The sequence below is a fragment of the Motacilla alba genome, chromosome 2, assembly GCF_015832195.1.
Source record: "Motacilla alba alba isolate MOTALB_02 chromosome 2, Motacilla_alba_V1.0_pri, whole genome shotgun sequence".
NCBI lineage: Eukaryota > Metazoa > Chordata > Aves > Passeriformes > Motacillidae > Motacilla > Motacilla alba.
In genome coordinates, this window is record NC_052017.1 from 45,322,411 (window position 1) to 45,348,415 (window position 26,005).

The 26,005-nt window shown below is 36.1% G+C and overlaps 1 protein-coding gene across 2 annotated transcripts in view; it reads left to right on the forward strand.

Annotated features, from left to right (window-relative positions):
- The window catches only part of LARS2 (leucyl-tRNA synthetase 2, mitochondrial), an 82,347-nt gene that overhangs the window by 19,677 nt on the left and 36,665 nt on the right, over positions 1 to 26,005 (forward strand). For both annotated transcript variants that reach the window (XM_038127344.1, XM_038127345.1), the window contains exons 6-10: positions 4,422 to 4,511; positions 8,564 to 8,707; positions 20,242 to 20,349; positions 21,865 to 22,024; positions 25,116 to 25,220. In XM_038127344.1, the coding sequence (XP_037983272.1) occupies positions 4,422 to 4,511; positions 8,564 to 8,707; positions 20,242 to 20,349; positions 21,865 to 22,024; positions 25,116 to 25,220 (607 nt within the window). The remainder of the gene's footprint in view (positions 1 to 4,421; positions 4,512 to 8,563; positions 8,708 to 20,241; positions 20,350 to 21,864; positions 22,025 to 25,115; positions 25,221 to 26,005) is intronic.

The following is a 26,005-nucleotide window of genomic DNA, read 5'->3' on the forward strand; positions in this document are numbered from 1 at the left end:
AATGTTTTTCCTTTATTTTGTTCAGGAGTGTCATCAGACCAAATGCATGTTCCCAGTAAGCCATCAGTTCACCACTGTAATTATCAATCTGTAACTTTTCCCTGGAAGTAACTCTTTCTGTGAAGGTTTTTTAGTCACTGCAATTTCTGCATTCCAAGTGACATATTTTGTGCATGAGACTAATGCTCCCCGTCTGCTCTGTACATTAAAAAAATTAAATCTTTGGTAGACATTCTTTGTGCAGATAATTTTCTATTTAATTTTGAAGTTGTCATTTGTGTGTACTGCCTGAGCATGCATAAAACCAAGAGTACATAGATTATTACCTATGAAATTTTCTTCTTATCCACATACCATTGATAACCAGTGACCCAATTATAATTAATTTTTTTAAAAGAAACTGTTGATACAAGACTGCTTTTTTTTCCAGAAAATATATTCATGTTCCAAAATGTAGGCACTGTATGACATTTCTATTTGTAGCTAATAAAGCATAAAACTAAAGGCCTTTGAAATACAAATACTCAAATTAATTTAGAAATGTAGGTTGGTGTAGCTCTAAACCTCTGAAAAATCAAATAATTATACTTCTAGATGAGGTAGTGCATGCCCTTGAAAACAAAAATAGGCAGATAATTGATTAAAGACTGTTTTATCTTCCCAGATAGATTTTGAAAAAAATCCATCCCGACTTTTTCTTCTTATCTCCCTTTAAAGAGGTGCAACATGCCTGTCTTCAGGACAGCATAAGACTGTGCTAAAAATAAATTTATTATTAATAAACTAGGAAATTGTTTATCTCCAGTGTAGTTATATGTTATTCATTAAGTCTGGTAGATCTTAGAAAAAAAAATAAATCTTTTCAGGCAGCCTATAAATATTACTTTTATTTTTTAAAATATAGCCACAGAAGTAGCTTGAAGTTGTAACCTTATTCTTAAAAATACAAGCAGAAATGAGTTATAAGGTCAGAGACTCATAATAGAAAATTGTAAGAAGGGAGCAGGTTTAGAAAAAATAATGAATTTCAAAACAAAGCATTTGAAAATTACTTTTCCTTTTATTAACCACCAAAATCTTTCATCCAGATTTAATTGTTGTTTTTTGTTGGGTTTTTTTATGCAGGATTCTTTACTATTGGGTGCTCTTATTTTTATTGGTGGTTGAAAGGTACTCTTTAAATCAGATTTTATAATAGTGAATGGCTTTTTGACCTTTACATGGACCCATTGCTTCCCACGTTGCAGTGATATCAAATCCAGATTGTAATACTACCATTTAGTCTGTAACTGAGAATTTATTTGTAAAAATAAACAAGTTACCAACCCCTCTGGTATGGTATTTGTTTGGAACAAATTACTGTGCTGCAATAAATGGATTAAGCAAGGTAGTTTTTGTTAAGGATAGGGGTCTTTCCTATGCCTTGCCAGTATCTGGTCTTTTAAAAGCAAACCACCTGTATAGGTGATTAATTGGAATTGTTGGAATGAATTCTATTAAGGAATGAGTGTCATTTCTGTAGGAATAAGGAACAGTAACAGTAACCAAAGACAAAGATGCATTTTGGTGCGAGTGTCTGTTTAAAGCTGACAAAAGTAAAAGGCAAAATGGATGGGGGGAAGAGGGAGAGGCTTTCCCTGGCATTTCATAATACCTTTTGAAATGCTGAGGTGGTGGGTGATCACTAAATTTCTCACAGAGCACTGAAGAGCACATGCAGCAGACAGCTGAGCAGCATCTCACATATTTTTAGAAGAATTCGGATTTTTAGTAGGTATTTTACTTTTGTGGAAAATATGATAATATCCTGTTATATATATTCACTGCACTGCTTTATGGTACGGGATTCTATATGTATGCTGTTATGCCAGTGCTCAGATCGCAAATGAGAGGCAGAAATGTACAGCTTTTGGCAGGCTGGAATGGCTCCAGCATGCTACTTTTCAAACCCTTTTATAAACTCTTTTGTGTATTTTTGAGTTAAGATTGTTCTGTTAATGCTCTGCAGATCTTTGTCATGCTTACAAAGTATATAACAGAGATGTTAACATTCACCTTAATTTAAGCATGATGGCAGCCTAATGGAAACTTTTTACCAGATATCATTCATTTAATCAAGGTCAGTGACTGGAATACACAGATAATTATTTATAACAGTAAATCTTACTGGGCTAAATGATTGGAAAAAAAACCCACCAAAACACGCTTCAGGATGGCAGGAGTTTGCTGGCTTGTTTTCAGCACCTCATTTTACTTGTTAGTGATGTAATTTCTGAAATGTTACTCCAAACCTTCATGGTTATAAAGTTACATTCTGAGCTTGAGTGATCTTTTTGCATCTCAGTGACCACACAGCAGATTTCTTTTTCAGTGATACTGTCTGCTGCATTTCTTTCAAAGAAATGTCTATTTACTCCTTGTGAGAGAGCGTGTACATGGGATTCTGTTTGCAGCAATTAGCTTGTATCTTGTAGCTCAAGCTTGTGTGGCTTGTAACATGCTTGTTTAGGTTGGGAAATGTCATCTTTTTGTTTCAGTTGACACACATCTGCCTTTCAGGGCCAAAAGGACCAATCTTCATTCACTTTTCTATTTTTATTTGGCAGCTCGCTTTTGTTGTCTTACCTATTTGCCTGTTGCTCACATAGTTTTATGTTGTACTGAAAGGGTTTACATCTCTTCTTTTGTGTGTCTGATACTCCAGTGATGAAACTCTGTTGCCTGTAGTGGCATCACACTGGCACAAGAACTGTTGTCACTGTGTGAAGAAGTGGGGCGGGGGGGGGGGGGGAACTGTTAAATGTGCTTAGTTGAAGAGATGGAAATCAGATTTTTATCAAGTGGGGTTTTTCTTCAGTGCAGAGCAAAAGGTTTTAATCAAGCAGCTGTTTTTCATTACTAGGTCTTCACATGCTGAGCTGAAAACTTGCCATTAAATGTCTCTTTTTGATCTTGAAAGCCTCTTATACACACTTTTGAGGCACATTTATTCAAAGGTCATATTAATTGTTAAAAGCTATGTTTCAGCACTGGAATCTAAAGTTCAAAGCAACTAGAATATAAAGTTGTAGAAAAAGAATAAAAATTTTCTGCTAGAGCATTTCAGATGTCATTTGAGTAGCAGATGATACTGCAGGAGTTGTGTGTAGTAGGAAGCTAGGATGATGGGAAAGCCCACGTGAAAAACATTTCACATTTGGTGCTATTTCTGATGCTTGATAACTGCTCCAAATGGAATAAATTCTATCAGTGGCTTACTTTTTGTCAGTAACTTTACAATCAAGAGATGTTCATATTAATTTGAAGTTCAGTGTAGAAACCATCTTCCACCTCAAGCAGGTATGCGGGTTCCCATTGCACCCTTGAAACCTGTGTTTGTGTTGAGAAAACAGGGAGTCTGTAATGATGGAATCCATTCATTGTCTTTGCATATTAACGCTTATTTTAAGTTAGAGTTTTTTAAGAAAAAAACATTTAAAATATGGAGCTTCGTAAGCAGTTGGTAAGCAGCTTGTTTTTTAATTATCAAATTGTTATTTACAATTAACATTTATAAATGTTTTTGAGTTTTAAAAAAGCAATCCATTATATTGTAACTTGCTGTTCTCTTAACTCCCATTCCTCCTGCTTGTCTTTTATTTTTATCTGTCTTTATTTCCTTCATAACCATCCTCCTCATTTGTGACTTTTATGACTCATTTTTTCCATACTTGTACCTAGAGCATCCTCCTAACTTGAGCTCCGTTGCCTTTTGGAACAGTTGCTTATTTGACCTTTGAATGTGAGCTCCCCTTCCCGAGTCTTTCATCTTGAGGTTCAGAGTCTAACCCTGTATTCCGTGCTGTCTGCCCCGCACGGTCTGCGTGCCAGCAGCGTGCGTTCCTCAGCACTGTTCCTCTCTCCTCCTGCACCCACCGTTTCAGCTGTAAGCTCCTCACTCTGCCTGCTTCCCATCAGCCAGCTCCCTGCTGCCTCTGAGCATCCACAGCCTCTGCTCCTGCTTCCCATTGCTGAGCAACAGTGGAAAAGGCAGCCTGGCTACGAGGGCTCTTTGAGAGTAGTCTGCTTTTTTTTTCTAGTTTTGCTGTTTCCTTGATCAGGCAGCTGTGATCACTTCCATTCATCTTCTGTTCTTACATCTATCAGCTTTAATCTCACAGAGTTTTATATCCCACGTTAACTGGGAAGCTTTTCCTTCTGCATTAAACCCACACAAAGCCCGTGTTCTCTGGTTTTGTGTTCAGGTGAATGTCACTTGTTGTAAGCATTATACAAATAAATAGGTTTGTACATGAGTACATGCATAAATGTTTACTCTGTGGAATATATTATACACTCCTGGGTTAATTGTTGAAGTTAAAACAGTGTAGGAAAATACTGAGAATAGTTTCAGAAATTTTTACTTTTTTTCATTTCTATAGGAGGTGACCACTTGCTTACCAGAGTACTACAAATGGACACAGTATCTCTTTCTTAAGCTTTTTGAAGCTGGGATAGTGTATCAAAAAGAGGTAGGTACAAACTTTGACCGCAGCATTCTGCTGCTACCTTAATTTAGATCACTCATGTCAGTGGCATGTTTCTGGATTGTCCATTCACAGTCATAAAGTGATTGTGTTCTGTTAGTTGTAAATCACTCTAAAATAGAATTAGTTTTATATATAACAGAATTTTCTATGTAGCAGTTTATAGCTAGCTAACATGAATAGCCATTGTAGCAAGTCAAGTCAGAAGTGTTTATTGTCAGAGATTTGCACTGAAGTGCAGGATCAGAATATAGCTTTTAGTTTTTTATTTCCTGGCTTTAATATTGTCTAGATTTTATTGTCCCTCATGGAAATACGTGACATGGTGGTCATTAGGAGTCTGTTCAGCAGTGAGATTATTTATCTGTCTAACATTACTGTAATACTGTCTCAGAACTTACGGTTTTGGATAGTATAATTGGAGATTAGGTGCATAACCATCCTATTCCTGAACCCTATTTGTGATCTTCAAAATATTAAAGAAGTATTAGGTGTTATAAGACTATCACAGCTGTTCATCAGTTACCACTACATTAAGAAATTATAATATTTTGTACCTAAGATGTGTCAGGCTGTATCTGAAAGGTGAAAGTTTCAGTTATTTCTTAAACACAAGATGAAGCAAAGATGTTGAATGAGCAGTCCAGAGAACTCTCTGTACAGCCGAGGCAATGCAGTTCCAAAATACCTGAACGGCTGCACTTTAACAAAGCAGCAATTTAGTGAATGGTTCTAACTTAAAATGGAAACTAAGATTTCTTAACTATGCTTTGATATTTCATTTGTATTCTGTAGAAACCAGGAACCCCCATAGGATATAATTAAGGACATACTCCAATTATTCTCTGAACCTGGAAAAAGGGATTCGTGGTGAAAGGGAGCATTTAGGATGGCAGGGTGCTACTGAGCTATTTCTGCTATTTGAATTTGTATTCAGAGATCTTAAATGACAACCAGCAAAACCCCTCAATGGTTGATATATACTAGCATGCTGGATTGGGGGTTGGGTTAATTTTTTCCTTCTGTAATTATTTTTTTTCTTGTAGTAAAAAAATTCACCACCCAGCTTTGTTATAACAAACCTGGTTTTATCTGTGAATTTGTTTGTTTGACAAGTGAACTCAGGTGAATCTGAAAAGTAAAAGTTTGCTGCTTCATTTAAAGCAGGGATGATTTACAAAATAAATTTTGCATTCTGACTCCGAGTACTGTGGGATCCTGGAGGTGTTTGGATACCAGTGATTGAATCTACTTCCAACTTCCATCTGCTTTCAAGTCAAGGATCAGTTTGAGGACTTAAATCAGCATCTGTCAATCTGTAGGGGATGTAATCTCTGGTGGATATGAACCAGTTGCTTTTTGGCAGGAAACAGATGGCAGAGAGAGCCCATAACCCTGGGTCTCTTTGAACAGTCATGTATACTTAAAGCATATATTTGTCTCATGTTGTCAGTGTATCTGCAATATGTATTAAACACAGCTTGAAGTCTCCTGTATTACAGTTTCATTTTGAGTGCAAGAGATAATTCATAGCCTTACTGTGACAATAAGAATAAGGTAAGTAGAGCTTTAGCCTAGTTAATGCTCTGTTCGAGGAGTGTGCGTGTCTGACCAGAAATTACCCTGGCAGGGGGACACAGGCTCAGTATGTCCAGGAGCTGCAATTATGGAGGATTAACAATGTCTGTCTGAATGCTGCAGCATCCAGAGGGGGCACCTTTATTCATTGCAGCAAAATCCTCCCTTTTTCCTGCAGTACTCACCTAGTCAATGTACTGTGGAGGTTATTGACCTGGCCAGATGTGAGTGCCTCACTGAGGTTAATACCTGCCCTGACTCTCTTACTTTGATCGGATACTTGTAATCCATAGTGGACCCAGAGACAGCAAGCCTGGAGATAGATACTTTCGCTTTGGAGAGCTGAAGTTAGACAAGATGAATCCTGTCTTAAAAGCACATTGGTGTAGTGAGGAGAGCGAGATAATTGGTGAGCTCTGAACACTCCTGCTCTGTGCTTTCTTTGTGTAGGTGACTTTGAGCAGCTTCCTGGGGTCATAGTTTCAGAGACTGTCATTGTCAAGAAGTTGCCTTTGTGAGGTACAAGCAGGAACTAAAGATTTCATTTATTAGCCAGGTTCTAGATATTGTCAAAAGTCTGTGTGAGATGGAAGGAATGTAACTTAAAAAATATAAAGACAAGACCTTTCCAGTAACGATTTCTTAAATGCACTTTTGCTTTATGTTTTGCAGGATTTATTTAGATATAGCCTCTTGAGTTGTAACAGGAAGATTTGTTATGCTAAATAGTTATGTAATCATTTCAGTTACCTTCCAAAATTTTCACCATACATTTGGTATGTTATAGAAATAGAAACGGTATTTTTTCTCAACTTAGAGTCACAGCCAGTTTAATACAGGCTTATGCTAATACCACTGTATGCAACTGGAATTTTATTACTTCTCAATATTGTCTGATTTATCTCTCTTTAGGTGTAACTTTGTGTGGCATTTTTTCAGAACTTTATGAAATAAAAGATCATTACTTTAGAGCCATATTCATAATGTCTTATATTATTACTGAAGAAGTTGTGTTTTCTGGAATTCTGGAAAATACATTTGTAATAGTGGAATATATTGATTTCTTTTAATTTTACTATGAATTTTCATAAGCCTTTTATAAAATCTGGTGTGGTACTGTTAGTTGGTAGCAGATAAAAGGCAAAAAGGAAAAATTTTAAATTCCAGTCTGAATTCACAGAAGCTTCATTTGAAGGCAAGTTTCAATTTATCAATTAATAACATTCATTCATTTAATGATAATAAATTTTTTATAAATCATTGTAGCCAGACTTTGTGCTCACACAGTTGTGAGCAGTATTTCTAAGAAAGAGGATCCCTGCGTCTTTCTTTTAGCTCTCCTCATTATGAGATTTGTAAAGTGGTTGTGGTATTTACTATTTGTAAGAATATGTAGCATATTTAAAATGAAGAATATTAGGTGTTTGGGAACTGATCAGAAGGTGATCAGTGATAGATAAAATATAAAGTACAATGTAAATGCACTTACTAATTTTTGATTGAGGTACAAGACCTCCCCATACCGAAAGAAGTCATTTGAATTTTTTTTTAAATGTTTAATGTATTAGATCTCTGTGGAACTGTAGCTACTGTTTTTCAGCCAGACTGATTTAGCTTAAATACTAGATGACATTCAATATAATAGATTACTCTATTGTTCTGATTATTTTTTTTCTTTCTGTTCATTTTTTCAAGTCAATGTGTAGCATTTTATGCCACTTTTGGATAGGATTCTTTTGTGGTCTTAGATCCTTCTTGATAAATGACCAGTTAAATTGTTCAACACTAGGGGAGGGTGAGTTTGATTTTTGCTCCTTTTCCAGTATGTTATATCTCGTATTTCAATTGACTCAAAAGCTCAAAATACAAGGTTTTGTGGAGTTGAACACCAACATTAATATCACTTCACAGATTTTCACTTAATGCATTTGAATTGATATGGAAAGAATTCCAAAAGTAATTCACGTAGTTGACATACAGATAATATCAACTCTTTCACTTAAAATAGAGTTGACCACTGTAATACTTCCTTGTGATTCTGTCTTCTTGATTTGGACATCCTTGTCTACTCATCCCCCTCAGTCTGACTCAACACTTTTGGATTAGTAGTAAAGAACTTTTAAGCATCAGACTATTCTATTTGCAGTATAGTCAACTGGAACACTGACTTATATATTACAGCCAAGCAGTCAGGTGTCTGCCTATGCTGCTAGTATGATCAATCTAGACAAACCCTGCCAACTGCATTTTTGGGTCTTTTGAGTTCTGAGAAGATGAATGTTCAAAACTTTTCCAGCTTAGTCCATATTGCTGATTCAAATGGATGTTTTAAAAATACAGAAAACTCAAGTAAACTTTCAAGGTGCGCTTCTGGATAATTCATTTGGTATCTGCAAAGTAAAACTGGTTTTTAACTAGCCACTGAAAGTGTTTTTTTCTTCCTGCGACTCTTTTTTTAGGCCTTGGTTAACTGGGATCCAGTGGATCAGACTGTTCTAGCTAATGAACAGGTGGATGACAATGGTTGCTCATGGCGTTCAGGAGCAAAAGTGGAGCAGAAATACCTCAAACAGTGGTTTATCAAGACAACTGCTTATGCAAAGGTATGAGAATGAGTTTTTGGAAATTATGTTAGCACTTTGAAGAGGAGACTTTTTGTCCAGAAATATTAAGCTGGATGTGGTTCTTTATAGATACATGTTTGAATAATACATAATTGCATAATAATGTGTGTGATCTATCCCTGTGTATGTGTATATATTAAAATTATTGCCCCTGAAGTCCTTCTGTTCATCTCTATAAGAATTGTAGGTGACTGGTGTGGTATTAAGTTTTGAAGAAATCAAAAGGCATAAATTAGAGGTAAATGAATAAATTCTGCATTTGCACATTAGCACTCTATATTAACCATCAAGTACTTTTCTGCATATTTTGAGTGTAGAGCTGTGCAAAACTTGTTTGCTGACTTGTGGGCATTTTCTAAGCAATGGAGTACAGCCCGTCACCTAGCACTCAGTTCTACCTGTGTCTGCACCATAGTTCTTTATGTTGAACTGCTTTTTATTGAAGATTCGTCTCAGCCTTCTACTTCACTTCATACTCTACTCTGTTTGATAATCTGTTATTTTAAAAATGTTTTCAAGTTATTTAAACATCCTTTTTTTTCTTATAAGCTTCAGTTTTGATTGTGCTGGGACAATGCAGATTCCATACTTCAGAATTCAGAACAAAAGTTTTGGCTTCATGTTCTCTGAGATGAAAGTATCAGCTTCCTGTCATGTCTGGGTGAAGTTTTTATTCCCTCTGAGTGTTCTGTGTATTGAGACTTCAAGTACAGATTGAGAAAGTTGCTCCCAAGAAAATATTAAAAATTTGTCTTTTATCCTTTACCCAAGTCTCAGACTCAAGAAACCAAATTTCCACTATCATCCAAGGAGAAGTCTGTGTCTCTCTCTCGAGCTATTCATAACAAGAGAAAAGCTTTAGATGCTTTGATTTTTCATACACAGAGAGGTGCTTGAGATACATGTTTTTGATTGTGCTGTCGGTTCTGGCGGTAAGGAGGGAACATTTGCAATAGCTGAAGGAAAAATGGAGCATGTCTGCAGCATCACAAAATAAACACAATGTTCTGAGCTTTTTTTTTTTCCCAGTTCCTTTCTCACCAGATTTCATTATGACCATTTTGATATTTTAGGGTCTGCCTCAACTCATTGATTCCCCCCATTTGAGGCTGGAGCTCCATTAGGGTTTCTGTCTCTACTGATATGTCTTTTGTCTATTGTCTCTGTACAGGTTGTAGGAAGCAATGACTGGTATTTCTGGTCTGTATCCATGCTGGTACCCAATTACTTATATCCCTTTAAAAAGGGTGAATCAGCCATAAATTTTTACTCATCAAGACCAAAAGACATGACTGAGGAGCTTTTCAGTAACCTTGAAAACACCCTTGGTTTATGGGATTATTACCTCTTGCTCAGTATCCACCCTCTGCTAGGAAGGATTTATCTTTTATATTTAGTCTCTTACCTGAGAAATGCTGTTACGGGAAATCACAATCTCTTGGGCAGATCACGTCTCCATCGTGTCATTCCCCAGTAAGCAGGCTCATTTTATGATAAGAAGGAACTTTTGCCTCCACAAGACCCCCTCATCTTCCCCCCCAAGATGCCACCTCAGGACACTGCCGTATTCCCTACCTACACGAAGGGCAAATGTGCGGGTGACCTTTTGTTCTTCAACATCTTAGTGACATGAGAAAGAGCTGCTTCTGCTTTTCATTTTGGGGACACCATTTGTATCAACTCCTACAAAACCTTAAAACATTGCTGCAAAGGACAGTTGAGTACTCTACAGATTTCTGTGAAGGTTTCCCAAAATTTTGTTCTGTTGTGATTGATATTCATAGGGTCTGTGATACAACCAGATCAGTGAATGATGCCATACTGCTTCCAGCTGAAGTGCTTTGGCAAGCATTACCTTCATGTTCTCCCACTTCTTGTACAGTGACAGATGCTACCAAGAATCAGCAGGTGGTTTGGATTTTCCTTTTTACTCACCCTCCACTCACTCCTATTTTTGTTGCTGTGGGTTCTTTTTAAACAGTTTCACTCTGCTTCTTTTGGCAAGGCTTTTAAACATTTGGTTGTAGAGGGGGAAAAATAACTTCCCCCCACCTTGAGATAAGAATAGCAGATTACCAGGCTCTGCTCTGTGAAGTCCAATATCTGATAGTCGATGAATTTCATGCTTGGAAGATTAAGACAAATAAAATCTCTTTTTTGGTAATTTTTGTTCTTTCAAGTTGCAAGAGACTAGATAACATAGCATGTTGTGGTTTACTTTTGAAGAAGACTGTTTTGGCCCATGAACAGCCCATGAACTGCAAGCCACAACTGAAGGCAGTCCACTGGAGGGAGACTGGATCTGAGCTAATAGTGGCCAAGTATTTCAGTCTCTTAGAAACTCTGACATAATCAGGAAGCTTCACATTAGCATTTTGACAGGAGCCAAATTGCAGATCTGAAATGCTACAACTTTGGCTTCTCTTTCTGAATAATTTGACTAGTTATCCTCAAAACATCCTTGCACACATTTCTTCATTCCTTATGGTAGTCATGCCAGTACTTCTCCAGGAGTGGTAAAAGTCATGAATCTTTCCTCTTAAGTCTGTTTCTTTTGTCCCCTTTTTCTTTGGATTCAGGCTTTTGACAGTTCATCTTAATCCATATTGTCCTGCATTGTTGAACACCCTGGTTACAGTAATCACTCTTCCTAGCCTATTCCCCGAAGCTTCTTCCCCACCTCTTTTCAAAAGCTCTTTCCAGGAGAATGGGCTTTAGTGAGAGGGAGACCTCCATTCACCTTTATCATTTACAGAGCCTGTCCTCTTTGAGTGAAGGGTCCAGATTTCTATGGTGTTAGTCCTTATAGTGGAGGATAAAGACATCTCTTTAGGTAGCTAAAGATCTTTATTGCTAATACGATTTCAGGATGATAACATTGATGATGATACCTTCATTTTGGCAAGGGGGATTATTTAATTCTCCTGATTTTGAACACACTTATTTCCATAAAGAGATTTTCCTGACTTACATAACAGACTAGAAACACTACCAGTACAACTTTGTTTTCCTGAAATTCTTTTCAGTTCAGAGACTTCAGGTATTTGTGCCTCTAATGATAAATTGTACAGCATTTTGGTTCTTTATGGATCTCACTTCCCTTTTTTGTCAGTTGTTTGATAATTCGTATGCCAGACTCCTGTAAAAGGGAAATCTGAGGGGGCATTATAAAATAGGGAATTTCAAATCCGTGGTCAGCTTGTTTTGCACTAGACACCAACAGAAATAGAAACTTGCCCTTCCAGAACTTGTCTGGTCCTGAGTCCTTTATTTCCCATTTCTGAGTCAATTGCCTGTTTAACATCTTTCTTTTTAAATGTGTCCAGAAGGTTAAGACAAGATTATGTCAGGTTAGCGTGGTCACAGTCATGGGGATCTGAAGATCTGTGTTTTCTGTCAGTATAAGGCAGCTTTTAGGTCTTTGAGCTGTACTGCCAGAATTTGTATCCAAGCACACATGGCCCTTTATTTCTTCACAGCTTGGACAAGTTCACAGGCACGGAGCCTGTGAATTTAATCCTTCTTTGTGCAAGATATTTTTCCTAGGTTTGGAAAAAGGTAGAGAGCTAAGTGGATCAGGCTTTCAGTGAGCTGTGTGACTAGACTTCTGCTATCTGCTGAAGTTCCACTCCTTATTTTGAAATTTAAAAATTGGAAGGCACTAAGAGTAACTTAATCTTTGCACCTTTTGGGGAAGACTTGTATTTTTTTCTGACTTGGGCTACTTTCAGACTTAGAGGGTTAGAATTCTAGGAGTGTCTCACTAATCGTTGTACAGTCAGGCCTTTATCTGGTTTTGGTGTATCATAGGGAAAGCCATTTGATTCTGGTCAGCTTTTTCTTGCGCTTTCAATGGTGACTAATATTTCTTCTGAAAAGTTTACAGAAATTCAAGATCAAATGTCAGAAGTGTCACCTTCCTTGCCCTTTTTCTGAAAAATGGCTCTCTGCAAATCTGTTTCCTATTCCTTCCCCAAAGTTATATCTGATTTTTCTATAAAATGACATAGTGGGAAAGTATTTTGGGAAAAAAAAGCTTTATTTCTGTTAACTTGCTCCATTCCTGTGTGGCTTAGAGGAAAATGTAAGTCTTTCCATGACCTTGTTTCATAGAAAAAGTTCCATTTAAAATACATTTAGTTCATCTTCTATCCCTTAATTCTTCATGCAAATTACCAGCTAGCAATAATGGCTCAATATGTATGGATACAACTTATTTTCTGCTTGTAGCATCCACCAATTATTTTATTGTAACTTTCAGCCTATTTATACTGTATACTGATGATCTGTTCTAGTCATCTGTGTTCCTCTCTTTTGCCCATTTATCATTTTATGTTTTCCCTGCTATCTCACAACCTTAATGGAAATAAAAACTAATCAGAGTAATCTTCATCTGCAGTGCCTACATTACTGGTCAAATGGCAGCCAGGAGTTACATGATTAGTAGTGGTCTGTGAAGCTGGATATTACAGGAGTCAGTGCTTCATTCCTACACACACTGTTTTTCAGATTTCTGTTGTGTCCAGAGGAATCATCTCCTGTGGACTTGCTTTGATTTATTTTTTTGTAGTTACTGCACCAGCTCTTGTGTGTATTCTTTTCTTGCAATAAAATATTCCTTTCTTGCAATAAAAATTGTAAACAAAGCAGTGTTGGCTCACATGGCAATTTACCATTGGTAATGAGTTTTGTTCAAAGGGCAAAAATATTGACCATGCTTTTAATGCTTAGCAGAAAGCATTTTGCTTATGTAAAGTAATAAAGTAATTGTGACCCATTTTTTAAACTGTAAAGTACATGTGAAATGGTCTAGCAGCTTTTTTTTTTATAATTATTTTTAGAGAACATTTTAATTGTTATTTTTCTTTTGACGGATTTGATAAAAGTATAATGCCTTAACTGATGGCATTATTATTCAAATTGTTGTCTGTGCATTTAAGATGTTTAAGCTAAAACATTTAGTTGCTATGGTTACCCTGCTGAATTGGTTGGCAGATTCATTGGAAAAATCTATCTGTAAATGTTAGTATTTTCTCTGTGTACCTGTAAATTGCTTTTATGGAGGTTTTTTTACATGGTCAACTGAGTCCTCAAAACAGAATTTGTAAGGTTAGTCTTTTTATAGACACTGTTCTTCCTAAATTAATTTTATACAATTCTTTTCCATATTTCACTGTACAAAAAAACCCATTCAAATGACTGGAAAATCATCTTTTCTTGAATAAAATGAAACAGAAGCAACTTTAAAACTTCAAGTTTTGCCTTAAATCATCTCCCTTTTTTGCACAGCAGTAGGGCAGTCTGTTTAATTCAAATAATGGGGAATATAACCAACAAAATTCTACTGGTGTAATTTACAGTTGCCATACAGATAAGTAGCACCCTTTCTTAGTTAGTTTTTTTGTAAAGATATTTAGAGATAAACCCTTCTCATTTTCTGTGGGTTTCAGGAACACAGATGTTGGGCATGGCGCTGACTCTGTGGAGTGAAAACAGCAAATGAACTACAGCTCTTCTCCAGTTTTTCTCTGGCTTTGCACTGCATCTGACAGCCCTTTTTGTCTCATCTGAATAGATTTGGAATTATTTCATGTAATTGTGTTTTGCTTGATTTTTTTATTTTGTATTTTATTTCTGAGATCTTAAGCAGAATGGTAATGAAATGTAATGAAATTGCAGTACTGAATTTCAGGATGTTAGGAGTCCTGGTAGCACTTGGGATTTCATAGCAGGAGGTAATGCCTCATCACTGAGAACTGAAATGCTGGCTCTTTTTCATTTTTTATGTGATTTGTTTTGATTCCCACACTTGGAGTCTAGCTCACAGTTTTGTTCTCCCAACAGAGCAGGCCTGATAAAGCTCAATTTGAAACTCTTCTTCTTGAGCCAGGCTGAGAGCTGTCTCCTGGACAGGGACCAAGAGCAGTGCTCCCTCAGCTTGCTGAGCACTTCATTCCTAAGAAATGGCACCTGTTTGGTCAGTTTGGCAAGACAGAAAACTGTTTGTGGATATCCAGACCAGGCTGATCTTTTCACCTTGTTTTAAACACAGCATCTCATTTGATGGTACAGCAATGTACATTTAAGGTCCTGTTGGTATAAGGTTAGTCAAAACAGTGAATACTTAATACTGTTAAAAATTATAATGTTTTGAAGAGCTTTTCTATTTATGGATTCAGTTACTCATCACAAATATATACTTCATTATTTCAGGAAGGGAGTATCTTCTCTTTGGAAATTTAAGCAAGGAACAACTCTGAAGAGCAAATCTGGAGAGTAATTCTGGATTTACTTTTTGCTTTTAAGAAATCACTTATTTGCCTCAGCTCTGTGTAATCACACCAGAGGTGTTTGTTGACCATAAATTGGAAATGGGAAAACTGCTGACAGTTCAGACATTTGTGAGAAAGAATTTTCAGTATACGCAGTATCTGTGTTATTGCTCCTCTTTAATGTATGTTTTCAGTATTCTTCACACATGGGAAATAAAAGTCAAGAGTGACCTACAATAGTACAGACAGAAACTACTGGAGGAGAATAAGAAATGGTAAAACAGGAAGATATTAAATGCCAGCAGAAGCTGTACCATATAATCACAGTTGGAACACTGCTATAGAGTGCAAAATAAAACAGTGGGCAGCCTAGCTTTAATTTCTCGTACTTTGATATATGTTAATATATTAAGTTTTATTAAATGATTTTGTGTAATCTTCAGTTTACATTTGGTTGCTCTTTTGGGAGTTTGATCAAATGAAGTGAAGAATTTCATTTTAATCCAAACAGAGCTTGGATATTTGACTCTTCCTCAGAAGCAAAGCTTTTAAATTTTACTGTAATGTAGTAGAATGCAATTTTATTTTCCTAATTAATTGAATTCTTCTTAAATGCAACCTTTTGCTGAATTTTTTATTCTGATCTTATTGTTACCTTGCAGATCTGTCAAACTTCATTGAAGTGTCTTCATGAAAAAAAGAGTATACATTTGACTATATAGCTTATATTTAGATTTTCCACTTTATTTCATGTACTATCATAGAGGAGTTAAATTACTCTCACTAAATATGAAATTAGTAGCAGGTATTGATCTACTAAAACTTTTAGTTCATGAAGTCAGAGACTGAATTTTTTAGGGGTTCAGCAGAATCTTTCTTTGAACTACAAGCAGGAGGACTTTTGGAGTTGAGATGCTTTTGGGAAATTGTAAAGCACTTATGTTCTTGGATTTTCTGGATCTTTTTTGCCTGAAAATTGCTTAACTGAAGTTCTGTTTCTGTCATAATCCTCAGCAGACTAAACAGCTAGAACTCTGTGACCAGTTTTTCAGAGAACACATACAATGTGTTACTTCTAGTTTCAGGCTTGGTCATCATTGTCTTTGATGAATTTTCAGCAAACTCATCGTGATTTAGTTACTCTCTGATCATCTGAGGTAGTTGACTTTCATCTTCTGGCTGTGCCAGAATTTTCTGCGTGTTCTGAAAGAGTAAAAAAAGTCCGTGAAACATTGGTTTATCCTCCATCTCCAACTTCTTCAGGTGTAAGAGCCTTTAAATCATTCTCATCCCTGAAGACAACTTTGATTTCTTTAGCTTTTCCTGAGTCTGTCTATCTTTAGATCTGAAAGACTGCCAAAATGTATTTATGCTATTCCTTGTCTTATGTTTAATTAAGATAGGAGTAATTTCGCCTGTAATTAGATGTTTGCATTTGAAGTTTTCTTGTCTCTTCCCAAGTAATGAAAAATGAAGGTGAAATACTCTGCTACCCGATGTTTCCAAATTTCTCCCTATTAAGTTATCGTCAGAAAATCGAAAATTGAGTTTATTTTATAATCTTGTCACTCTCTGCTTACTGGACTGAAATGCTGCTGTTGTTCTTTGTCCCCTGCTGACTCCAACATGGTTTTACTTTTGTTTATTTGCCTGTGTGCTGGGGGTCTTCTTGCTCATTGTCTTCTGTGTGTTAACAAATCAAGTTAACAAAATTTGTGGCAGAAATAATGAGAAGTTATATACACATTTTTAAGGGTGAGCTTTTTTTTTTTTTTAATGGAAATTATCAGTAATTACAGAATCATGGAATGTTAAGGTGCTGGAATGAACCTTAAAGATCATCTAGTCCCAATCCCCTTATGGGCTGGGACACATTAGACCCAGCTGCTCAATGCCCCATCCAACCTGGCCTTGAATACTGCCAGGGTTGGCAATTCTCAAATTAAAATTTGGAGCAGAATTCATGGGACTACTCTAATGATTCAGAAAATGTTCTAGTGAACATGGTAGTGATTTTTTAAAAATAGCATGGAAGCAAAATTCTTGGGAGTTAGTATTTAACTTCCCAAATAATAACTTAAAATATTCAGGAATTGCTATGCTAGCATTGGTTAAGAGTTTTGTATACCCAAATAGTATACATGTAATTTTCTTATGTTAATAATAGTTTTAGCATATATTTGTGGGCATGTATTTTGTAGGGTGTAGTGCAATTGGATTTGAAAATGAAAAGCTTTTTTAAAGGGTTTTCCTTAAGCTATCTTTTAAAAGGCCCTAGTTTGCACGTATGAATTTTGAAGTACCAGTGCACTCATGTGTGTAAGAATTGATGTTTCTCTGCTTTCCTGCTAGTGAGTACCCTAGATAATTTACCATTCAGGAACACTTACTAACAAGCTTGCAGCGTGCATATTCTATAATGTTTGCCTTTGTAACACCAGGTAAATTGTTTATGGTTTGCATGTTCATTTTCTGCTTCACCTGCTGTTCATAGCCTTGACAAGAAACCTAAGGAGTTTGTTGAGTACAAAGAACTGGGAATCATAATTCCATTTTGAACATATTTGAAGTTTTTTTGTTTGCTTGGGTTTTTTGTTTCCTATCACACTAAACTGTTTATGTATAAATCAAGTTATGAAGGGTTTATGTTTGCAAACTCTTCTAGGCTTCATCATCATGCAGAGTAAGCTTAGTTATCTTCATTCACATGAAGTAAAGTTGGCTCTTCCTGTATTTAGTTGCATGAAGTAATTGCATTATCAAGAGAAGAACTGGGTTAAGTCAAACTATAGCCTGTAGCTTCTAATAAGGCTAATGAATTACAGTAAAATCATTATCACACTGGTATTGACAGTCTTGGTGTATGAATACTGCAGTGAACAAACATATAGGAAGCTTTGCTGGCAAGCAGTTACAGACTGTACAGTTTCAGTAGAACACACGCACAATTAGCTGCTTCTGGCAGCAAAGTGTGATGTAGATTAGAATGGATACCTAATGTGAACAGCCAGTTCTGCGTGTACTGACACAATTTCATTCTTTCTAAAATGCATAAAGTTCTTACAAAGGATGTATTTAGGTTTGTGTGTCCGTATAGAGATATACATACATAGTATATATATATATATATATATATATCTCTCCAATCGTTTATTTTTCTTTCATAATTATATAAGTACGTAGATTGATCATGGTAGATAAAGCTTAGTTGTTTCTGGAACGGAGCAATTAATAAGAATACTCCAAACTTTGAATTCTCTGTGATATAGCATGCTTGCAATAGTTAAAACTGGTTAAAGATATAGTGTAATAAAAACCTCTCCAAAAGCCTAACATTCTTTTATTTATAAATCATCAATAAATTGGTTTGATTCTTTAAGTTATAGAAAGCAATAAAAATCCCAAGTGGTGATGTATTATTATGGTTTACAAAGGACATGGCTTTTGTTATATTTTGAATGACAGATATGCAACAGAGCAGTAACTAAAAAAGTAATTCTTACAGTAACTTTTATGCATCTCACTTTGAAATTAGTTAGCTGTGTCATTAAAACAGAACTTGGAATGCATTCTTGGAGAAGAATTAAGTGTGCATTCACTAATTATCCACCTACCTACTGTTTGGTTTGAACAGCACATAGTAGCTACTGTCCATCCTTGCAGGTTGTTAGTAATTACTGAGATAATAAAGAGCTTGCATATTTGATGTTGGGAGTCACAGCTGAAGGAGAAATAATTCAACGTGTTGCCTTATTCTTAGATTTTAACTGTAATTGTTCAGCATATCCACCATCTGTCCAAATGACTCATGCCTCTGGCTGTACTTCTGCCAAAGTAAAGACTTTGGACAGTCACAGTATTCATAACAAAAATGTGAAGTGTTACGAAGTGAAAAATGAGATGAACTTTAAGTTATCTGCCTGTCTTCTTTACATTGTTATAGATGCCATTTATTAAAATCATGCTGTTTAAACTTTTTAGACAAATACTAGTTGACTTGGAATAGACTTTTATGCTTCCATTCCACACATCAGAAAGCACATAAATATATAGATTTATCTCTTGTTGAGTGCAAATATACATAGAAGTTACAAGTTGGCTGTTGGACATTATGGCTGGTAAAGGAGGCAACACTGAATTTCTTCATTGCTGCGTAGTATAGAACCCTTTAGGTTGGAAAAAACCCTTGAAATCCTCAAGTCCAGCCAGCACTGCCAAGTCTATCAGTAAACCCTGTCCCTAAGCACCATGTCTGTGGGTCTTCTAAATACCTCCAGAGATGATGACTCAAGCACTTCCTTGGACAGCCTGTTCCAATGTTTGACAGCTCTTTCCATGGTGAATTTTTTTCAAGCATCCTCCCCTGGAGCGACTTGAGACCATTTCCTCTGGTCCTGTCATTTGTTACCTGGGAGAAGAGGCTGACCCCTACTTCACTACAGTCTCCTGTTAGGCAATTGTGGAATTATAAGGTCCTCCCTGAGCCTCTTCTATCCAGGCTAAACATCTCCAGGTGCATCAGCCACTCCTCATAAGACTTGCTCTAGACCCTTGACCCCTCCAGACCCAGCTTGCTTATAAGAATTGTATTATTATAATATTATTTTTTTATTTTAATACAAACCTTTGTTATTATGATTAGTGTTGTTTTTGCAGGATGATACAACCTAAAGATCCCAATCAATTTTGCAGCCTGTTGTGCTTGGTAAAATATCAATACAAAATATGAAAAAATAGAGAGCTAGAAACTATCATGCTATTTTAAGCCAGAGCCTGAAAATTTCAGGACATGTTAACACCTTTTGTCTGACTGCAATCTCTAGGCTATTGTCTAAAACAACTAATACAAATGTAGGCTTCATATCTGCAAGCACATCTGTTAAGTCTTGTTAAGCTCAGTAGGTCGCCTACACTTCCCAGAAGTTACAACCACTGGGAATATTTTCTGTGTTTGTTTTCATCTAAGTTTTTTTCTTCCTGTATCTTAAGTCTAGTACATTCAAAAGAAAGGCCATTTTTAATAACAACGGGGTCTCTGTTGGCAGTGACATACCTCTGGCTTGTACCGTGTTAGTTCTATTCTCAGAGAGATTAATTTGAGGTAGCAGCAATATAAAACCACCTCTTCCAATGTTTTTATCAGCACCTTGCCATTTTGCTGTTAGTTATAATTAAACCCATGGTATTAATTCATATGCTTACAAAAGTTGAATGTCCTAATTCTTTCTTTTGTTGCTTAAGGCCATGTTTGATGCTTTATCTGATCTCCCTGAGTGGTATGGTATCAAAGAAATGCAAGCAAATTGGATAGGTGACTGCATTGGGTGCTCTCTTGACTTCTTGCTAAAGGTAAGTCAGAAATTTCACTTGCTGCTCTCTTGGTTGGCCTAACTGCCCTGAAACATGTGATGGGAATGGATTCCCAGATCTTAAAAGCTTGAAACCTCCTGAAAAAGATTATTATTGTACTCATGCACAGACCAGCGCAGATTCCCTGAGAACGGCACTTGAGGGTTGAAGAGATGCTCCCTGCTATCCTCCTTAGGAGAGGGTTTCTGTCTTCAAGTGGATGCAAATTGGCTGTGTATATTTGTGCCAAAATACATGCCAGCTAATAAGCTTCCCTAAAAGCCACAACATTTGTGCCAGGTGCACTATCAAGTGGCACTGCACATGTCAGCTAGGGTCTAGTTGGCATTTGCTTTTCTCTGCATGGCACCTTCTCTGTCAGACCCAGGCTGACCTCAGGCAAACTGCTTTGCTTACATTTGTCCATTATTTCACTTACTGTATCCCATAATTAAAATAATGGAAACAGCACTATTAGGTAGTGATGGAGCTACAGAGAAGTCTAGATAGAAAGAAAGGAGAGGACGAAAAAGAAACCTGAAAAAAAATTATCTACAGGACTTCAGATTTCCCCTTTTTTGTCAAGATATGAGCAAGGCTCCATGAATATGGTAGAGACAGAAGACATTTTCAGAGACCCTCATAAAATTTCAGCCCTTCTGCTTCTCAAAGCTTGATTGTGATTATTTACTCTGGTCTAACATTCTAAAAGTGACTTCTCATTTTAAAGTACTGAATTTTTCAGAACTTCAAATTGAGACAAACCATTTAAATACCTCTGATTTGCACCCTGCTAAAAGATGCAGTATTTGTATTTGTATAAATAATTTGGTATTAAAGTTGTTTTTATGAATTCTTTCTGAAAATTTATATCAATACTTATTACGGAAAAATCTCCTTCCAGGACCCCATATACTCCACAGTTAGTTGATCTAAGATATAAACCTTGTTGATAGTTCCAGGTGGTAATTCTTTAAAAGTCTTTGAAGTTTACTATTTACATTTTATGTCCAATTCTTTGATATGCCACCTTCTATTATTTTATTTCTGTGCATAATTTGCAGTGTTTACTTCATCAGAGAAGTATGGTGTAAAGTCATATTGTAGCTGAGGAAATCCTAAATTCTCTTCAGATTTCTGAGGCAACATCTCCCTCCAGTTTCTTGGAAACAAGGCATGCATATTAAAAGTGGATAGAAGGATTCTGGGTGGCTTAGCCAGGGATTGAGTCTATCTCAGTAGCACAGTGCAATATTACATATGGGATTAGAATTATATTTTTATAGATATATTTGGATAAACTAAGGCAAGACTGTAAAGCAACTTTCTCAAGGCCTGAAAGTAAGTTTGTCAAGGTTTGATTCTGGAAAATTTCTGTAGTGGGAATGTGTCTGGCTTTGGTATTTGGATTTGTGTATTTCTGTAGGGTGATGTAGACTTGTTAGCTGTACTAAAAGGAAGGGAAATCTATAACCACTGCACTGCCAGAGGGAATTTTTTTCTGCTCTTTTTCAGGTTAATGGTAAAGTAACAGAAGAGAAGCTAGCAGCTTACACCTATACCCCTGAAGCCATTTTTGGAGCTTCCCATTTATATATCTTACCAACTCACAGACTGCTGCATGGGAATAGCAGTCTCAAGGAAGTCTTTCAGAGGGAGTTCATCCCAGGGAAAGGTGGTATTTTTCTCATACTGCAATTTGTTGTAGAAAGCAACAATTATAGAGAATGATCTTTAGAGAATGTGCATCAAGCTGAGCAGGAGCTGTTCCTGTTGAGAGCAAGCAGGCCTTTGATTCTTGCTATGTCACACAGTGTCACACCAGCCTGTCCTGGTTTCAGATGTGGCAAGAGCAGCTATGCTAGAATTCTTCTTTTTATAATAGTTGTTACACTTCATAATATATAAAAGCAATGGAACAGATTCTTGTTTCCTCATCCACCAGAAATGAATAGTCCAAATTTGACTGTGTCAGCGCATTAGAAAATCTCATGTCTATAAGGTATGTTGTCATTAGCACAAAGACAGCAGAGCTAATTCTTGCACCAGCAATGATTTGTTCCTGTCATAAGGAATCTAAAGAGGTCGATAGATCACTAGTACATAGCAAAGTGGATCACTGGTACGTAGTAAAATAATACTCTGCTATGCAGATCCTTTGTTAGTACAAGACTCTAATGGAGTAAATTCAGAGTATCCCTATGGCAGTTCATGACTTGCACAGTCATCTGATTATGCTTTAATTGTTGTTAACTGCTTTCCTGAAGTCTCCAACCACCAATTCTGCCTGTATTTAGCATCCATGGTCTAGTATTTTTTTATTGTTTGGAAAACCTGGAAATTACAAGAGTAAATATAATATGTTTTGTTTCTACTTCAGGCTGGTGTTCAATATATTCTTTTTCCCTTACTGGTAACGATAAGATTGTCTGTATAACATCTGATTTCAACAGCATCTTGTGGTAAATTGTGCTGGTTGTACAGAACCGGCTTTTTTAAGTACTTAATTTCTACCTTTAAAAAGTTTGCTTGCTAGTAGAAAGAAACATGGAGCCTCACTGTGTTGAGTACATAAAGCCCTTGTCCAAGAGGTGAGAAAAGCTTGGAGAACTTTGGAGAACAAATTTGCAGTTCTTGCAGTTCAACCAAATCAAAGCCCTAACTGCACAAACACACATTCATGCATGTGTCTGTACCTTTGTTGGATCTTGTGCTTTAAGCCAAACCACAAAAGTGCAAAATTTGCTTTTAATAAGGACAGTGGTATATTTTTATATTGATTTTTAAGTGGAAATACTTGCAAAAGCCTTTTTGTGTGTTTGTTAACAATAAGCTTAAAGCTTTGGCTGAGTTAAATTAAGAAACTCTGAATTGAAATAATGACAGCCAAAAGTCCTCAAAAAAGAGGCACAATTTCATATAACTCTGCTATTGTACACTCCTGCTACTTGTGAATATACTTATAAACATTCTTCAGTTGAAGATTGTCAGAGAGATTGGCATTTTATGAAAGGCCAACAATGGCATTTAAATAAAAAGAAATTTTGGATGGCCTTATATAGACCTTATTTTCACATTAACCAAGACTTTTAAAAAAAATCCTCAGTAACGCTGAAATTTTAATTTAATTAAATGTAATTGTTTTCTTTTCAATGGGCATAGTCTTGCAATTCTCTTTCTTCACTGTGCTCCCATTTAAATAATTAGGGGGGTATGTTTTTATGTTTTCTAGGAGAGAAAAAAGAGCAATTGTATAGCAGAGTAACCGAAAGCTCTAAAACCTTTAGTCTTGAAGTACATGTCTGTATTTTAGACTACTATTATTTAAATAAATAGAACAACCAGTTGTCAAACATTCAGTTGAAATTCTTTTTTGCCTAGAAAAACATATGTTAATTTAGAATCTGGTGAGTCTAATGGTTTGGGCAGCAGGAGGTGCCTGAGATAAAGATTTGACTGTTACATTGCTCATTGTCTCATTATAATACTCTGCATACATTGTCTTACACTGGTTCCTCTACCACTTTCTTTTTGGTTATGATGATAATGATGTGAGCAAATGAGCACAGGAAAGAGCACCTTCATAAACTGCAGTTATTATTTTGGGTTCCAGCATAAAGTGAAAATTACTGCTGGGTGGAAAAGAGAAGTTATTTTTAAAAGCAGTGTCCTGCCCACTCAGCTTCCTGCTCATGATGCTTCTTGGTTAGTTGCTTTTAAAAAAATGAAATTGTCCCTTTTGTACTTTTTTTAAACAGAGGAAAACTGCATATGGTGGTTGGAATGTGGAAATTTTCTTTATAATATGAGTACCTCAGACACCTAAAATTTGGGAAAGTAGTAATCAGAAATAAATAACTGTATCATTTGTGTTAAGAAGCGTGATGAGATATAACAGCCCTGTTCTCAAAATTGCTGTTACTTTACTTCAAGCAGATTTTATGCACTGCAATACAAGCCTTCATAGCTACAGCTTAGCTATGAAGAAAGGTGAAAGGAAACTCTTAGCAGCCCATATTTTAATGATTGTAATTATCATCAACTTCAAGGCACTGAAAGTTAGAAATAGGTCCAAATTGAGATCTGAGGTTCAAATCCTCAAAATTTGGAATATTCAGGTTTGGTTTCCTTCTTGATGAGCCGCCCAATCTGCACATTGTAAATCAATTTCAGTTTATTGTTTTTCAGCCTTAATTCTTTCCTCTCCTGTTTCCCCGTGCTTGGGCATTGGGTTCCTCATCTGTAATATGAATATGAATATCCTGTTTGGAAATCAGTAGGTTACTTATAACACAGGTTAGAAAAAAAGATGTCACATGCTTTGTAGTTCTTCTGTAAGAAATTGAATCATAAGGATATGTGCTCCCCTGCAGTTTTCTCTGATTTTTGGTGGGATTTTGTAGCATTGTATGCTAGTACATAATTCAAGGCTTAATAAAACCAATTTGTACAACTTTGCAGCAGCCTGTATTTTCATCAAAGACTCAATTTTTTGTTATAATCCAAATCTTCCTCTGTTTTTATAAAGGTGCTTGTTATAAGTATGTTTTCTAATCATGATAATTTATCAGTCTGACTTACTGAGCATTTTAATACATCTGAGCTTTTTTGAAATGTGAATAGGTTTGTCACTTTCTTCTTTGTCAAAGAAAACTGTTATTTAAAATTCATGTAAGTTTAAGATAAACTGCATTGTAATGGTGAGTGATGTTCTTAGCATATCTTCTGTTATATTTTACTTACCATATCATTACATTTGTTTTCAGACTCACTTACTTCAGTGACAGCTGTGAATTTGCTTACCAATCAGGAGATTCCTGTAGTCATCTCAGCAAAAAACAATTTTGATAATTACCTTGATACTAAAATAGGTATGTGACATTAGATATTTTAGTGGAATAGTATGGTTTTCAGTTGCTGTGTTGGAGCACAAGATACTGGTGTGGTAAATATTTGAACACAGAGCCTCTCTCTCCTGGATTTTGGATTTCTGTTCTCCATTAGGGAAGAAGAAAAGGAAAAGGAGCTATGTGGAATCTATGTGGGTGAAAAGATTTACAGGATGATTATTTTAAATGGAAATATTATAAAATTAGTACATTTAATGAGCTAAGTTTGAGGATCTGCAATCTTAAGAAAATTGGTTACCTACAACTTATGTGTTTGGCTGTCTCTCACCATCCTTAATCAAAACAGAACTGTACCATTTTTTGGCAAACAACCCTAACTTTTGGCCTTCTGTGTGTGTCTAAAGTTTATATAAATTATGTGCATGCTTATAGAGAAATGCTTCAGATGGTAAATTTACAAAACTTCCAACTTTGACTTTTATTTAGTAATACTAGTTTTGAGGCCAGTAAAATAGTTCAGGATAGGTAATAATTGTTTTCAGGTAGTCTTGGACAGGTATCTTAGATCCTTTATCTCTCAAGGTAGCATTTAAGGCACCTGATTTAGAGTTGAGGATCGATAAGCAGAGGGGGAGAGTCTTGCTAGAGGATGCTGAATCGCCTGCAGTGAGCTTCTGTTCTCAGAGTTGTCCTGTGAAGCTGCCTGTCTTACTCCTTTCCTGGACATGGAGCCTGGTCCCGAAACCAGGCAGCTACATACATCCTCTTAGATAATATGATTGTCCTAATAAGTCAAAGTAGAAATT